Below are 18,437 nucleotides of genomic sequence, written 5' to 3' on the forward strand. Positions count from 1 at the left end.
ACCACAAGGCCTACCTGAACAACAGCCACATCCACTCTACCACAAGGCCTAGCTTAACACCAGTCACATCTACTCTAGCACAAGGCCTAGCTGAACACCATTCACATCCACTCTACCACAAGGCCTAGCTAAACACCATTCACATCCACTCTACCACAAGGCCTAGCTGAACACCATTCACATCCACTCTACCACAAGGCTGTTGCCAACTCATCAAAGTGGTGTTTTTTAGGAGTCATTGAAGATCTGGTGTTTTCATTTCCAACGTCTGATGTCTGCTTTGTCTCAGCCTGTCACCAACAGTTACAACAGCTCTGATGTCTCTTCCAAGTCTCCACAGACATGACCACTAAAGCAACAACTATATGGAAGCCTGGCTGTAACTCCTATTGTTACTGTGCAGACACATAACGGCTTTGCAGAGTCATATACAGACATCTCCTTTAAGAAGTTCCTAAACGCCCCCTTACTCTCCCATGAAAGCCCATCTGGTGCAGAGATTCAGTTACACATATGTGTCTGTTTCCATCCACTCGGCTGGTCCGCTTTGGTGAATCAGGGCAGCACACTGGCCCACTTGGATGTTTAGATCAGGGACTATAGGCTATATTTGTGTGTCGGTGTCTTTAATCTTCCTTAAGCTCTATCTCCGATCACCTGATTGTCCATCTGAAATCTCCTATCTGAATGTTGTGCCTTGCAAAGCGGTCACGGGTTTAGAAGACAAAAGAAGAGTGACACCTGATTGTAAACCATTGATAGAGAGAGCCCCCCCCCCCCACAACCGGCCAGCTGAACAACTCAAATTCATTCTGATTGGGCTTGTTGATTAGTGGTGTAATGTGTGAGACGAGGGTGGGGGTCACATTCAACCACTGTTCACAGGGCTGGGTAGTTTGAGCAGGGTGACGAAACGACCAGTATTCTACTCACCTTCTCTAGCAAACCAAGGAACCTGAAATACACTGGTCTGTAGCTCAAAGCAAGGTGTGCCTGGAACGTGTGCGTGGAACGTGTGCCTGGAACGTGTGCCTTCCCCAGAGGAGGATAAAAAGAGGACACCTCATCGGTTGTCAGGGAGAACTGCTGACAGCTGGTCTGCTGGTACGACGCGATAACCACACGGCGGTTCTCCGCGGAACACACGTGGTGGCCGCTTACTAGAACCGATAGGGGAGCACCGATAGGGGAGCACGGATAGGGGAGCACCGATAGGGGAGTACCGATAGGGGAGCACTGCTCCCGACCTGACTGTCCAGACCTCTGCTGTAGAGGTAGGCAGATTTCCACCGCTATGATTGTGTGCCTGAACACAATAAACAGAGCTTGAAATACCATAATATTGGTTTGAAGCTTCTTTGGTTGTGCTGCCAGTCTCTGGGAAAGGGATGCAGAAGGCTCTGCTGATACATCAAAACATCTCACAATGACGTGTTTCTGCGATCCCACAAGGTTCACTGTCTTTTATTTGGCAAGGGACAGTTTGAGATCAATTGGGGGGTTTGTCAAGCCTGATGCGTCATCCATTAAAAAGATGCACCCTCCACAACATTAAATGTCACCCTAACCAGAAGAGGACATTAATCTCCCCCGCATGAAATAAAGGAAGACATACTGTTTACAATCTGAAGTGGTCGGTCTGTCCTAAGATAGCCTTTCTTTCCCTTATGTTGGTGGCAGCCCTTTGTTTTCAGTGTGTGACTTGCAGTGCTTTGACTGCAGGGTCGTCTATAGAATAGTCCCCACATCTCAGGGGGTCAGTCTTTACCCTGGGATCAACCTCCCCACTAGATCATCTGGGAGGATCAGTCTTTACCCTGGGATCAACCTCCCCACTAGATCATCTGGGAGGATCAGTCTTTACCCTGGGATCAACCTCCCCACCAGATCATCTGGGAGGATCAGTCTTTACCCTGGGATCAACCTCCCCACTAGATCATCTGGGAGGATCAGTCTTTACCCTGGGATCAACCTCCCCACTAGATCATCTGGGAGGATCAGTCTTTACCCTGGGATCAACCTCCCCACTAGATCATCTGGGAGGATCAGTCTTTACCCTGGGATCAACCTCCCCACTAGATCATCTGGGAGGATCAGTCTTTACCCTGGGATCAACCTCCCCACTAGATCATCTGGGAGGATCAGTCTTTACCCTGGGATCAACCTCCCCACTAGATCATCTGGGAGGATCAGTCTTTACCCTGGGATCAACCTCCCCACCAGATCATCTGGGAGGATCAGTCTTTACCCTGGGATCAACCTCCCCACTAGATCATCTGGGAGGATCAGTCTTTACCCTGGGATCAACCTCCCCACTAGATCATCTGGGAGGATCAGTCTTTACCCTGGGATCAACCTCCCCACTAGATCATCTGGGAGGATCAGTCTTTACCCTGGGATCAACCTCCCCACTAGATCATCTGGGAGGATCAGTCTTTACCCTGGGATCAACCTCCCCACTAGATCATCTGGGAGGATCAGTCTTTACCTTGGGATCAACCTCCCCACTAGATCATCTGGGAGGATCAGTCTTTACCCTGGGATCAACCTCCCCACTAGATCATCTGGGAGGATCAGTCTTTACCCTGGGATCAACCTCCCCACTAGATCATCTGGGAGGATCAGTCTTTACCCTGGGATCAACCTCCCCACTAGATCATCTGGGAGGATCAGTCTTTACCCTGGGATCAACCTCCCCACCAGATCATCTGGGAGGATCAGTCTTTACCCTGGGATCAGCATCCTTACCGAGCCATCTCATTCATCATGGTTGCATTACCCGAGGACCACAGGTACTGCAGTTCTATAGGAGGTCATCAATACAGAAGACATGTCAGCCTGCCTACCTGCCTGCCTGTCTGCCTGACTGTCAGTCTGTCTGTCAGTCTGTCTGTCAATCTGCCTGTCTGCCTGTTTGTCAGTCTGTCAATCTGCCTGTCTGTCTGTCAGTCAGTCTGTCTTATTAGATTAGTTTCAATGCAGTCTCTAATTTAACCCAGGGGAATGCAGTTTGTTTGCAGTTTTATCCTCCACAGCGAGACTGTTCACAGACTTTTTTCTCTCAGCATTAAGTTAGGACCATTTACTAATTTAAAGAGGAATCTGGGCTCGTCTTACTCTGATTTCTCTCTGTCATACTCTGAGCCTATTTTTCTTTCTCTCTGCCATACTTTGAGCCTATGTCTCTCTTTATCTCTCAACGTTACCCACTTGTTAAGATCAAAAGAGGCTTTTATATGTTCAGATAAGACATTTATTAATAATGATCCACGAAAATTAGTTATAAATATTTATGTTTTGATTCTCGTTATATTTTATAGTATTTAGAATCCTTTGGTGAGCTGTGAATACTGTTTATGTGTCTGTGTGTGTGTTAGTGTCTGTGTGTGTTTGTGTCTATGTGTGTGTGTCTGTGTGGGCCAGTGTCTGTGTGGGTGTGTTAATGTCTGTGTGTGTGTTTGTGTGTTGGTGTCTGTAGTGCGCATGTGTCTGTGTGTATGTTTGTATCTGTGTGTGTATGTTAGTGTGTGTGTGTCTTAGTGTCTGTGTGTATATGTTAGTCTCTGTGTGTGTGTCTTAGTGTCTGTGTGTGTATCTGTGTGTTTATGTTAGTGTCTCTGAGTGTGTTAGTGTCTGTGTGTGTGTGTCTGCTGTAGAGGGTGGATTAGATATTTTCCAGCAAGACGTTTCATGCACCAATCATATCTCACCAAGCAGCTGCAGAAAGTGGGCGGGAGGTGTCAGTGTGTGTGTGGATGCCATGCCACTGATCACCAGGGAAACGTGGCAGGAGAGAGTCACAGAATGATCCTGAAAAGAGACTTTAATCACAAAGAGGTTTCCGGGAGTTAGTTTGAGGCCGACTAGGGGATTCTAATCACCTCAAGGAGAGACAGGAGCAGGGGGGCTGAAGACTCGGGAGACACAGATTAGAATTATCAGAGACATTTTAAACCATGGTGAGAAATAAAGGGGGAGACAGAGGGTGGGAGACAGAGGCGGAGAGAGAGATGGAGGAGAGGTGAGGAGAGGTGAGGAGGAGGGATGTGAGAGAGGAGAAACACGTCTGTGGTTGTAGATGAGCTCTATGTTCCATAATAACTTTGAGGCCTTTTATTGAACATAGAAAATACTGACTCATAATGATGTTCATCTGATGAAAAGATCTGTCTTGAAAAATATCCCTGAAAATATGAACAAACGTTATATTAAATTACATTACACTTATAGCTCCCTATTGTTTAACAATTGTAGACACCAGGAAAACTGAAATGTGACTTCCGCTCTATCCTGAAACAGCCCACTGGTACTGTGGCTTCTTCTTCATCCTGGTTCTGGTACTGTAGGTGAAGCAGGTTGAACACCTTCATCCTGGTTCTGGTACTGTAAGTGAAACAGGCTGAATGCCTTCATCCTGGTTCTGGTACTGTAGGTGAAGCAGGTTGAACACCTTCATCCTGGTTCTGGTACTGTAGGTGAAGTAGGTTGAACGCCTTCATCCTGGTTCTGGTACTGTAAGTGAAACAGGTTGAATTCCTTCATCCTGGTTCTGGTACTGTAGGTGAAGCAGGTTGAACACCTTCATCCTGGTTCTGGTACTGTAGATGAAGTAGGTTGAACGCCTTCATCCTGGTTCTGGGGGCAGAAATGATGATGGGTAAACCAGTTAGAATAAAGGCTAAGTTCAGTGTAAGGATTAAGGTTAGAGTAAGGGCTAAGGGTAGGGACAAGCCCTGGTCAAATGTCCTCTTCGAACCCCAACATCCCGATTAAGATGCAAAGGTACATGTCACGGTCATCATATCCCATCATGCATGCTGACAACGGAGAGAAGACAGTGTGTCCCTGTGCCTCTATGTTTTCTGATGCCAATTTCCACCTAACCAGCTGTCAGCCAGAATGTACTCAGGGCCTGTTCTGTTGGATACTGCATGAATACACTCTCTAGATATCTGATGTCAAAGTCAGCTGATTTTAGATTCCCTTTCATTCTCTCCCTCCAACATTTTGCACTCACAGGACAAGACTAGAATACTGGACCTGAACATAGCCTTGAACATTAACACCAGCCCCAGTACTAGGACAAGACTAGAATACTGGATCTGAACATAGCCTTTAACATTAACACCAGCACCAGTACTAGCATAAGACTAGAATACTGGACCTGAACATAGCCTTGAACATTAATACAGTACTGCTGTTTGTATTATTGGCTGGCATCATTGTTGCTCACTGGCTACTGCCGTGTGTCTATTGGCTGGCATCATTATTGGTCTCTGGCTATTGTCGCGTGTCTGTTGGCTGGCATTGTTCATGGTCTCTGACTACTGCCGTGTGTCTATTGGCTGGCATTATGCCTGGTCTCTGACTACTGCTGTGTGCCTATTGGTTAGAAGTATTTTTGGTCTCTGCTTTGAACTCTTGTCCTCTGGTCATTTAGCAGGGAAGGATTCGCTCTGCTTCATTTGATTAGGCAGTTAGATAGCATTGCAGTGGTTCAGATGTGTTTGTGTGCGCGCGCGTGTGTGTGGATGCATGTTAAGGACCGCCGCAGTCTTACAAAGGAAGCATTTTTAAGAGTGTTTTGTTAGTGATGTATGAGTTCATTGGACTGTAAGAAAACAACAGCCTCTTTGGCTCCTGTATGACACAAGAGTAACTGGCTCACAATATGTCTGCATCAACACGACCGATATGTCTGCATCAACACGACTGATATGTCTGCATCAACACGACCGATATATCTGCATCAACATGACAGATATGTCTGCATCAACACAACCGATATGTCTGCATCAACACGACTGATATGTCTGCATCAACACGACTGATATGTCTGCATCAACATGACCGATATGTCTGCATCAACATGACCGATATTTCTGCATCAACACGACCGATATGTCTGCAACAACACGACCGATATGTCTGCATCAACACGACCGATATGTCTGCATCAACACGACCGATATGTCTGCATCAACACGACCGATATGTCTGCATCAACATGACCGATATGTCTGCATCAACACGACCGATATGTCTGCATCAACATGACCGATATGTCTGCATCAACACGACCGATATGTCTGCATCAACATGACCGATATGTCTGCATCAACACGACCGATATGTCTGCATCAACACGACCGATATGCCTGCATCAACACGACCGATATGTCTGCATCAACATGACCGATATGTCTGCATCAACACGACCGATATGTCTGCATCAACATGACCGATATGTCTGCATCAACACGACCGATATGTCTGCATCAACATGACCGATATGTCTGCATCAACACGACCGATATGTCTGCATCAACACGACCGATATGCCTGCATCAACACGACCGATATGTCTGCATCAACATGACCGATATGTCTGCATCAACACGACCGATATGTCTGCATCAACACGACCGATATGTCTGCATCAACACGACCGATATGTCTGCATCAACATGACCGATATGTCTGCATCAACACGACCGATATGTCTGCATCAACACGACCGATATGCCTGCATCAACACGACCGATATGTCTGCATCAACACGACCGATATGTCTGCATCAACACGACCGATATGTCTGCATCAACACGACTGATATGTCTGCATCAACACGACTGATATGTCTGCATCAACATGACCGATATGTCTGCATCAACATGACCGATATTTCTGCATCAACACGACCGATATGTCTGCAACAACACGACCGATATGTCTGCATCAACACGACCGATATGTCTGCATCAACACGACCGATATGCCTGCATCAACACGACCGATATGTCTGCATCAACATGACCGATATGTCTGCAACAACACGACCGATATGTCTGCATCTACACGACCAATATGTCTGCATCAACACGACCGATATGCCTGCATCAACACGACCGATATGTCTGCATCAACATGACCGATATGTCTGCATCAACACAACCGATATGTCTGCATCAACACGACCGATATGTCTGCATCAACACGACCGATATGTCTGCATCAACACGACCGATATGTCTGCATCAACACGACCGATATGCCTGCATCAACACGACCGATATGTCTGCATCAACATGACCGATATGTCTGCATCAACACGACCGATATGTCTGCATCAACATGACCGATATGTCTGCATCAACACGACCGATATGTCTGCATCAACATGACCGATATGTCTGCATCAACACGACCGATATGTCTGCATCAACATGACCGATATGTCTGCATCAACATGACCGATATGTCTGCAGCAACATGACCGGGAATCCCAGTACCCTGGGGGATGTGTCAGAGGCCAGTGCAAAGTGTCTCAGCATTGTCCCGGGTCGGTGGGCTGGATGCCACGGACAGAGTAGCGACTCCTTGTGACCACAGGGGCACCTGCAAGCTCAGTCGTGGTTGTTGGCCGGGGGGGGGAACGCCCTCTTCCTGGTTTCATCTAATACTTTCTGGTTGGTTGAGCAGTGGGTTAGGAAGCATACAAGCTTAGCGATTGGTGCATCGGATGACACTACCCAATCTTCAACCCTCTTTAAACCTTCTGGATGTTGCTGTGATAATACAGGGCCATAATTGCAAAATGTACATTATATATTAATACGTTTTATAAATCAATATGAGCCTGTTATTGCCCTTTCAGCTCAGCATGTGGCACATTTTGGTTTAACCTTTGAATACAGGTGAATGTTTTATTATATAGAATAAAGACTTGAAATGCTTTTTATTACCATAACACACATCACTGTGTATAAGTGCAACTGTGTTTCAGCCAGCTGGGATTTTGTGGTGCACAATGACTCTCCTTCGTTGGCAATAAAATAAAGATTTCTAGTTTTTAATGTAAAGTTAAGCTTTGCCATTCGTCTCAGGCCTCTGGCCCAAGGCAACGCTCTCAGAATGTGTCAAATGCAAACAGATGGGAGAAGGATCTGTAGAAAAGGAGGGAGGGTGAGGAAAGATAGAGGGAGAGAGAGTGTGAGAGAGAGACAGCTGGGACCTAGATGAAGGGTGCTGGGAGACTCAGACCATTCTTGGGCTGAGACAGCTTTTGTCTCTCCCTCTGGGAGGATCAACTCGTCATGGTGACTCTGACCAGACAGCTGAGCTCTAACCATTACAAGGGTAAATAAACACACACATGCAGCTCCTGGCTATTCTTAACTCAATCCAACATTATTGTATGCCAAAGGATGTCCATTTGTTTGGATCCAACATGAAAGGTAGTCCATGCATTGCTGTTATTTGAAGGACTGGGCTGAATTTATAGGTTAGAGGTCATAGGTTAAAGGCAATCCCTGCACACCTTCAGTACATACAGAGCAGAGAGATGAAGGGGTGGATGGAGGGATTGAGGGATGGGTGGATGACTGACTGGATGGATGACAGATTGGTTGGCTGACTATTTTGTGGATGTATAAGTGTTAAATATTCAATTGTGATGCCAATAGGGTTAAAGAGGTTGTCCATGTGTAGCTGGGTTGAGGGTGTTGTGGTTAAAGAGGTTGTCCATGTGTAGTTGGTGTGGGGGCGTTGGGGTTAAAGAGGTTGTCCATGTGTAGTTGGTGTGGGGGCGTTGGGGTTAAAGAGGTTGTCCATTTGTAGTTGGTGTGGGGGCGTTGGGGTTAAAGAGGTTGTCCATGTGTAGTTGGTGTGGGGGCGTTGGGGTTAAAGAGGTTGTCCATGTGTAGTTGGTGTGGGGGCGTTGGGGTTAAAGAGGTTGTCCATGTGTAGTTGGTGTGGGGGCGTTGGGGTTAAAGAGGTTGTTCAGATGTTGTAAAGATCTGTACAGTTGTGGCAGATTATCAGTATTTGTGTGTGGGTGGGTGTTTTCGTGTGTGTGGGTGCGTGTGTGTGTTTAGAGGAGGTTCTGTTCTGTGTTTTGGGGATGTGCTGGGGTGTGTGTGTATTTTGGTGTGTGTGTGTTTTGAGCAGGTTCTGTTCTGTGGTTGGGGCGTGTGTTGGGGTGTGTGTGTATATTGGTATGTGTGTTTTGAGGAGGTTCTGTTGTGTGTTTGGGTGTGTACTGGGATGTGTGTATTGGTGTGTGTTTTGAGGAGGTTCTGTTGTGTGTTTGGGCGTGTACTGGGGTGTGTGTGTGTGTATTGGTGTGTGTGTGCGTGTGTGCGTGTGTGTCGTGGCATGGTGTCAGTGGGCAGATGGCTTCTCTCTGGGGAAATCAGAGGGTAAATCTCACCATTTAGTGGTGGCAGTAACAGCCAGGGCTAGAGGTGGGAACTGCTCAGTAACCACCACAAGAAAGTTGACCCGATACAGGCCAAGGAGACCAGGAGAGGAATGAGGAGAAGGAGGAGTAGGAGGAGGAGAGGAATAAGTAGAAGTAGGAGAAGGAGAGGGAAGAGGAGAAGAAGGAGTAGGTGGAGAAGAGGAATGAGGAGAAGGAGGAGTAGGAGGAGAAGAGGAATGAGGAGAGGGATGAAGAGAAGAAGGAGGAGGAGAGGAATGAGGAAAAGAGGAGAAGGAGGAGTAGCAGGAGGAGAGGAATGAGGAGAAGGAGGAGAAGAAGGAACAGGCTTCTCATTTCTGCTATCCATGACAGTCAATAATATCCACATGTCTCTCACACACACACTGCTTAATGTAATGACCCCCACACACACATTTCATAAAAAGCATTTAAAGCCAGGATTCAAACATACTATTCAGAAAGATCTGAAAAGATCATACAATCTATATAGGCAAGTACACATAGATGTACTGATAACACCAAGTACACATAGATGTACTGATAACACCAAGTACACATAGATGTACTGATAACACCAAGTGCACATAGATGTACTGATAACACCAAGTGCACATAGATGTACTGATAACACCAAGTACACATAGATGTACTGATAACACCAAGTACACATAGATGTACTGATAACACCAAGTACACATAGATGTACTGATAACACCAAGTACACATAGATGTACTGATAACACCAAGTACACATAGATGTACTGATAACACCAAGTACACGTAGATGTACTGATAACACCAAGTACACATAGATGTACTGATAACACCAAGTGCACATAGATGTACTGATAACACCAAGTACACATAGATGTACTGATAACACCAAGTACACATAGATGTACTGATAACACCAAGTACACATAGATGTACTGATAACACCAAGTACACATAGATGTACTGATAACACCAAGTACATGTAGAGGTACAGATTTTGCCGGTATACCTAGAGATACAGATAACACCAAGTAACATGAAGGCCTGACACGTTTCAGATGGGTAGGCACATTTCAAACTACCCATATATCCCAAAACCCTTTTCACACATGAGTTGAAGAGCAGAATCCATCCTCTCCTCCTCCATCGCTGTCTGGTTTGGGTCAGCCCACTGCGGGTGTAAACGGGGCGTCGGTCCGGCATGAATGTAGGGCAACTAAGCTGGCGGGACAGACCATTGGTGGCCCCTGTGATCTCCCACCAATCCGAAACTCTCCAGGAGCAGGTGTAGGGCAGGCGGGAAGTACAGGCCAATCAGGCGGGTAGCAGGCGGGTGTCGCGGGCCAATCAACAACAACCCAGCCATCTGAACTGTCTCTTTCCTCATGCGATGGCCCTCAACATCTGGCTTTCTTGTCGCACAGAAACGCATAACAGTGTGCTCACCACATCAAGACGTCTCCAAACTGTTAACCGTCAACTAAGTAGCTACACGGTCGTGCATTCTGCTTGTAGGTGGCAGGTTGTTTTGACGAGTCGAAACAGCAAAAAGCACGGTAAAGCTGTACGATGGTTAATTTGTGTAAATACAGTATTTTGATGAAGAATGTGGTCTTAAAAGTTCATTTAGTCTTCTTATAATCTCCTGTCGGTGAAGCCAGACAAGTACTGGTCACCCCTTAGAGTCACACTCCTCACAAGGTGTTCTTCCTCAGTTCAAACCTTAGAAAAACATATTTTTGTTGCGATTTGCCTTTCCAGTTTAACAAACATGTGAAACACATTGGTTCCCCCCAGCCATTGTCTGTACGATGGTTGTAGAACACAAAATGGGTCACCGTTTGAGCGGTAACCGAGTACTGGGTCGAAAGGTGTCAGTGGGACCTGAAACTGCGCCTTCATGGTAAATCTGAAACAGAGGTCAGTCCAATGAGGCATATTCCCTCAGCAGTCTGAAACAGAGGTCAGTCCAATGAGGCATATTCCCTCAGCAGTCTGAAACAGAGGTCAGTCCAATGAGGCATTTTCCCTCTGCAGTCTGAAACAGAGGTCAGTTCATTTTAGAGTTTTCCCAAGCCAGTCCAGTGCTGCCATAGCTAACCTTGCCTGATACTGAGGAGTGTTGCCCACCAGAGGCATTCACTGGCTGAGTCTGTGGTGTTAGTCTCTGGTGTTAGTCTGTTGTGTTAGTCTGTGGTCATCTGAGCACCAGTCCAGATGCCCTGGTTATTGAGGTCTGGCCAGTTTGACCAAACTTCAGAACCAGAAGCATGTGTCCAGGTTTCCACTGGCCTTCCTCCTGAAGCCGTAGAAGTTGTTCTCAGTGTTTATGGCCGATACAACCTTCCCTTTCTCAGTGTCCATGGGCAATAAGACCTGTCTTATCCATCCATTAGGAGACTCAGCCTGGTTAACTTAAGGTTAAATAAAATACCAGTTTATATATATTTGCTGGACCGTGTAAGCGGAGCCGGATAGGAGCAGTGAATGTTGTATAAATGTTATTCATGAATTAAAGAAAAAAATATGTTCTTATGCCATGAAATGAAATAACTTTGGCAGACTCACTAGCAATAGCTCAAATCTTATGAATATTCCAGTAAGTTAGTAGATACCGGTAAAACGTATTACTGGCTAATACGCTGTTAAAACGGCCAGTGGCAAACGCCATACATAGACGCTATTTGTGGTGGAGGTAAACTTAGAAAGAAATGTTAGTCAGTTTAACTGTATCAATATCATTCACAAATGGCCAATTAACTATTAAAACAGCCAGTGGCAAAAGATGATTTGTTCAGGATAGAGACAAGAGGCTATACTGACACCTGGCAAATATACAGCTCCGTGGTGTAGTGGTTAACGACACAGCCTTTCATGTGGATGACCCGGTTCTGAACCTCGAGGTAGCAACATTTTCTATTGCGGGCCGGCTGAACTAGGCTTGCCTGGTTTCTTGTTTTTAAAAAGGACAGAGGCTCTCTCTGGTAGCATTGGCTGATCAGTCTGGTAGCGCTGTCATCCACTCTACATTCGGGTCCACCAGACTGCCTTTACTTTATGGGCTCTGGCAGATAACGTGCGGTGTGTTTTTAAATTTAGCCAATGTTTCTCTCTATTCAAAGCGTTTTGATGTTGGTTTTCCCCAGAACCTTTCATGGGGCAGACATACTGTTAACAGATGTTTAACCATTGCTGGGGTCACCTCTCTCACAGCCTCTGGCTTCATGACCACAGGCAGAGGGGAAATGTCAATCATGTTAAGCCTGCTCTAATACTTATGGCCGAAGCTCCTCAACCCCCCCTCTCACCAGTGACAATAAACTTATCTCCAAGATAGCTGCATGCTTTTTCTACACTGACTGGTTCATTCATTGGTGTAAAGCGTCCCAGCCATTCTAATCACTGGTTGACACAGACACACCCACACACAACAGCAGTTACCAGTGGCTGTGATTATTTACCTTTAAAGTATAGAAAGGCACTTAAAAGGAGATTACATTTATCTACTGTGTGTTTTGTTCTACGTATGTGTGTGTGTGTGTGTGTGTGAGTGTGTGTGTGTGTGTGTAGTGGCGGGGGGTGATGTTAACCTCAGTCCTTAATCCTGTCTGAACCAAACAACCCATCTGGATGGATCAGTCCTATCCTATTGTACGATGTCAACACACACACACACACACACACACACAAACACTTAATTATTTATTCATTCCCACATATCAAATGTACGATACAAACAGTACCGTAACCATTTGTTTTAAAGCTCTCTGTGTGTGAGGACACCTAGGGCTACAGATGAGACTTCCAACTTCACACCTCATGGCTGACCATTACCTCTGACACAGCAGTACCTCGCTTGCTGCTTCGCCCTTGAATTGTATAGGCCTGCCATTTAAAGGCCACGTACTGTCGGCCTGTGAGCATGGTCCGGACTCCTGATTATCAACTGCAAGCTAACTGGGGCTGTTGAGGTGGAATAATTTAAGCAGCTTGTCAGCCAAGCCGACCTGTTGTACAGTGATTTGATATTAGATATCACCAGGGGTGTAGCACAAAATTCATGCGCCCTGTACATAGGCAATCTCTGAGGGCCCCTCCCCTCTTTATTCAAGATTTTTTTTTTATTTGAGGGCCCCTCTACACGTTAGGGCTCTGTATATTTAGTACCCCTTTCCCCTGGTCCAATGCCACTGGATATGACTATCAGACTGTTGGAAATGAGAAAACTCGTCCGTTTTTTTTTTTATTGGAAAGACTAAGACTGTAGTAGTGATTATGAGTAACGGCCATTTGAGAAGACAGCAGGGCTATTATAATTTTCCATTGCATCTTGGGTGAAATAGGAGCCATATTTCATCTTACAAATAATGACATGACAAAATGCCGTCCATCCACAATTGCTGTATTCCGACAGACCACCGACGTGACATACCTCTAATTTGTTGTCAAGGAAACAGAAATGGAGTGAGGACGTCGGAGTGAGACAGATGCGGGCTACGGGAGGAGTGCGAGAGCAGAGGGAGGAGGGGGAGGGATGGAAGTCTGGCTGTGCGGTCACGTCGCATGTGATTCTGCATCTAGAACCGGGCTGGTGACATGAATCCGCACTCCGGCGCTGTGTGCTAGTAGCACAGTGGAGGAGAGGCGGGGGACCCCTCAGCACGGCAACATTTTTCCGATCCGTTGATGGTCGCTCGTTTTATTTTTTATTTATTTTTTTAACAAATACACTCGTCTTCATTGACAAACTGAGAGTCGAGTAGCTTTGCAGATGTCATGCGCCGCGTTTGTAAGAATTTACATTTGAAAGGCCGTTGCTGTGGTCGACGAGGGGGGAAAAAACCGGTGCTGGATGCTAATATCATCCTTGCGGTTGACCTAGTGAGCGGAGGATGCTGTTACAACTGCTGATACCCGGCGCTCTGACTATCAGGGAGGGCGATCCCCTGCGCCTTACTCTGCTCTACAGCACTTAACCCACTTATTTATTGGCTGATTTTATCTGCTCTCGGTCTGTCAGTGGACGGTCGGGATTTCTTTAGACAGAACGGGAATACAGTCCGACCGTGTGTCTCCTCGACCCCATCGACAAGGTTCCTATTTCGTCGTGTGAGCGATAGGGGGATTCTGTCCCCCGTTCGGTTTTTTAATGACTGGATTTGTGTTTTGCTGCGCGATGTACATGGATAAAACCAGTGTGCTCCGGGGTAAGGCAATGCGGATTCATTCTATAAATTCATTTTTCATGTATGTTGTAATGGAAATAGCGCAGTTAATGACCCAACCAGCCGCAGTGTGTGCGTTAGGCAACATAGTCGATTATATGCGTTAGGCTGATACGGCTATAGGTGATGTGTGCAGCTGTAGTGAGAACTCTGTCAATGGTTTATTGGCCACTGCCGCGAACATTCATTTATAATTTGGAAAGTAATCCATCGCTAGTAGCCCGCAATGTTTCTATGCCTGCTGAAGTGTACGTATTTGGACACATTGCAACGGTCGCAGGATCAAAGTGTTGGTTTATGCATTCAAGGGCAGTCATCCTGGACAAAATGAACGGGTTACACCAGAGGTGCTGAATGTAATTCATAGCGGAAGAACAGAGATTTGCCTGCGTCCTCAGGTTGATATATGCTGCAGTGTGCACATTAGCTCAATACTCCGAAACACTCAGATTAACCATACTGGACAGCTTCTGCTGTCTTTCAAGTTGAATAATAGGCATCACTATGGGGTGCATGCAGGCAGACAGACACGGACGGACAGACAGGCACACGGACGGACAGACAGGCACACGGACGGACAGACAGGCACACGGACGCAGCCTCCGTCAGGTTGAATGTGGCTACACGGAGGTGACGCCGTATCAAACCACTGGTGCCATGTTCAAACAGTGTGTCCGTTTGAGTGTGTATGTGTGTGTGTGTGTGTTTTTGCGTCGACAAGGGCTGTCGTTTGGTTTGTAACCCGCTTGATTAAAATACATTAGCTCTCCCTGTGTGCGCGCGCGTGTATGTGTGTGTGCGTGTACGTATGTTTGCGTGCTGCTGTGAGTGAGATGGAGAGTGGGTGTGTCTGTATGCAGAAGCGCTGCATGATCTCACACAGGTGTACATTCAGGTCCACTGTTAGGCAATGTCAGAGAAACCTGCCCATTGACCTTGCAAGACCGTACTGTACAATAGCCTTTCCCAAACTCTGTCCTGGTGTCCAGGTTTTTTTTCTGCCCAAACACTACCCAGCTGATTAGAATATTGAAGGCTTGAGGATGAGTTGGTTATTTGAATCCGCTGTGTAGTGTGCAAAGGCAAAAGCCAACATGCGCACACGGCGTGAGGTCTGGAAAACAGAGTTTGGGAAACACTGTTCCACTGCATGCATGGTTTCTTCAGGGGGTACCACTGTGACAGATAGTTGTGTTTTGGTTTTGATTCTAGAAAAATTAAGTGACGACTCATTTTAGAGATGTTCCACGTGTGACGTTAATGGGTAGCAAACGACATCATCCATAGAACGATAGAGCATCGCGTAAAGGCGATATTGGCGACATTGGCCAAACTCATCCAATGGACAGGAATGGCCGGACGGGTGTGAAACAAATGGACCGGGCATCACTGACTGTTTTGTCCAGCCATCCAAGAATGTGGCCATTCGCAATTATTTCATTATTCAGTTAGAGAAACACGGACACCCAGGGTAAATCAGCCTTTAGACGCATCGACACGTCTGAACGGCCCAGCAGGAAAACACTAACGAGGCTTTCTGTTTGTCAAGCTCAAAGTTCTCTGCTGTGTTTTCAGAATGTTCGGCCACGCAGAGACCCGAGCCATGCTGGTCCAGCGTCAAGATCTGTATTCACAAAGGCCGCATTATTTCTGATCTTTTGGAACAAGAGCTAGTGTCTGAATACTGCAATGCCGGTTTGATTGACTCTAGCCCTTATGTCCCTGTGGTACACAAGCCAAAGCTTCCCCCCCCATAGCTCTTTTCACACCCTGGATCTGTGTTTTTAAGCTGAAGCAAAGCAAGTCCGTTATCTATGTATATATCACAGCGACAATGGGAACAGGTAGGGGAGAGAATAGCATAGAACGGAGAACAGAACACACGGCACTCTGTCAAGGCCAAACTTTTATAGCGGTGCAGCTTGAACGCACAGGGCGACGGCTCATATAATGTCTGGAATTGAATGGGTGGACTTGTACTGGGCACCGCGAGTAGCTTTTGATGTCATTCAATTTATTCTGTTCTGCAACAAAGCTCGATGGTGTTGAAAATCGTTTTTAGTTTGTGCTACTTATTTTTTAAGCAATGGTTGTGCCAACTTGAAGCCTGCCGGTCTGGGCAAACTGCTGTTGTTGCTCTGGTAGGTCGACCGCTGGTGATTATGGCTGTCACAGTGACACAACCTTCCCCAGAAAACGCAGTCTAATTTCCCTGTGCCCTCATTACAGTCACAACAGTCCTGATTTACTATACAGTCCCACAAGTTGAATATAAAATACAAAATGCAATATGTTCTTTGGCAACATACTGCCTGTGAACCTTTATCAGATTTATATAAAAAAAACTTAAAATTCACATTTACATAAGAATTCAGACACTTTGCATCCTGTTTCCATTCATCATCCTGGATGTGTTTATAACTTCACTGGAGTCCACCTGTGGTCATTTCAACTGATTGGACATGATTTGGAAAGGCACACACCTGTCTGGCCCCACAGTTGGCATTGGATTGTCAGAGCTAAAACCAAGCCATGAGGTTGAAGGAATGGTCCGTAGAGCTCTGAGTTAGGGCTATGTTTAGGCACAGATCTGGGGAAGGGTACAAAATGATTTTTTGGCAACGAAGGTGCCCTAGAACACAGTGGCCTCCATCACTCTTAAATGGATGGAGTTTGTATCCAGCAACACTCTTCCTGGAGCTGACTGCCCCACCAAACTCTGTAATCGTGGGAGAAGAACCTTGGTCAGGGAGGTGACCAAGAACCGGAGATCCTGTGGGGAGATTGGAGAACCTACAAGAAGGACAACCATCTCTCCAGCAGTCCACCAATTAGGCCTTTTTGGTAGACTGGCCAGACCACCCCACAATCAAAGGCAAATGACCGCCCACATGAAAACAAAATGATCTGGTCAAATGAAACCAAGATTGAAATCTTTGGCCTGCATTCCAAGAGTCACATCTGAAGGAAAACAGGCACCACTCATCACCTGGCCAATACCATCCCTACATTGAAGCATGGTGGTGGTGGCAGCATAATGCTGTGGGGATGTTTTTCAGAGGCAGGGACTGGGAGACTAGTCACAATCGGGGAAAGGTAAACAGAGCAAAGTACAGACAGACCCTTGATGAAAATCTGTTCCTGAGTGCTCAGGACCTAAGACTGCATACAGCCATGACAACACAGGAGTGGTTTTGGGACCTCTGTGTATGTCCTTGAGTGGACCAGCCAGAGCCTGGACTTGAACATGATGGGACTTCACCATAACCAGTTGGAATGGATGCATAAACTGTTAACTGTTAGATTGTTTCTGTTCTAATCAAAAACCCTGTAACCACACAGACTTAATTCAGACCAAAATAGAATTTTGTCCCATAAATGTCAAATGTTGATTTGAGACTGTTAGACGTTGTTTATGCGTGGTAGTGTTCCAGTCTGTTCTGTTACAGTAGCAGACAGGCTGATGATTAAAGTAAATCCGGAACACACACACACACACAGACACAAACACACACACACACACACATACACACACACACACTGTCGAGGTAGCAGACAGGCTAATGATTAGAAGTATATAAATAACCGGACAACAGAAACATCCAATAATAGAACAAACATAGACCCTGTGGACATTGGTCTGATGAATTGTGCTTTATGTTCACCATCCTTCCTCATGGCCTGTCCTCTCTAATAGGTGACATAGAATAAACATTATTATTAATCGGGTGGTTTGAATCCTGAGTGCCAATATACTGAAGCTGTGGTAAGTGAGACTGCAATAAGACTCCCTTGGGCCTTGTTGTTTAAATATCCCTATGTTATATAAACATTCATATCCCTGTATTTTATATAAACATTAATATCCCTATGTGTTATATAGACATTAAAATCCCTGTATGTTATATCAACATTAATATCCCTGTATGTTATATAAACATAAATATCCCTGTATGTTAAATAAACATTAATAACCCTATATGTTATATAGACAT

The 18,437-nt window shown here is 45.9% G+C and overlaps 1 protein-coding gene across 2 annotated transcripts in view; it reads left to right on the top strand.

Annotated features, from left to right (window-relative positions):
- fgd1 (FYVE, RhoGEF and PH domain containing 1) overlaps positions 1-18,437 on the top strand; it is a 65,628-nt gene that overhangs the window by 10,997 nt on the left and 36,194 nt on the right. The window contains exon 1 of one of the 2 annotated variants that reach the window (XM_034296009.1): positions 13,787-14,424. The exons of the other annotated variant lie outside the window; for it this stretch is intronic. Within the exon in view, the coding sequence (XP_034151900.1) occupies positions 14,367-14,424 (58 nt within the window). The 5' untranslated portion in view covers positions 13,787-14,366. Of the gene's footprint in view, positions 1-13,786; positions 14,425-18,437 lie in introns of those variants that run through there. 2 annotated transcript variants of the gene reach the window in all.

This window comes from Esox lucius, chromosome 12, assembly GCF_011004845.1.
Source record: "Esox lucius isolate fEsoLuc1 chromosome 12, fEsoLuc1.pri, whole genome shotgun sequence".
NCBI classification, from domain to species: domain Eukaryota; kingdom Metazoa; phylum Chordata; class Actinopteri; order Esociformes; family Esocidae; genus Esox; species Esox lucius.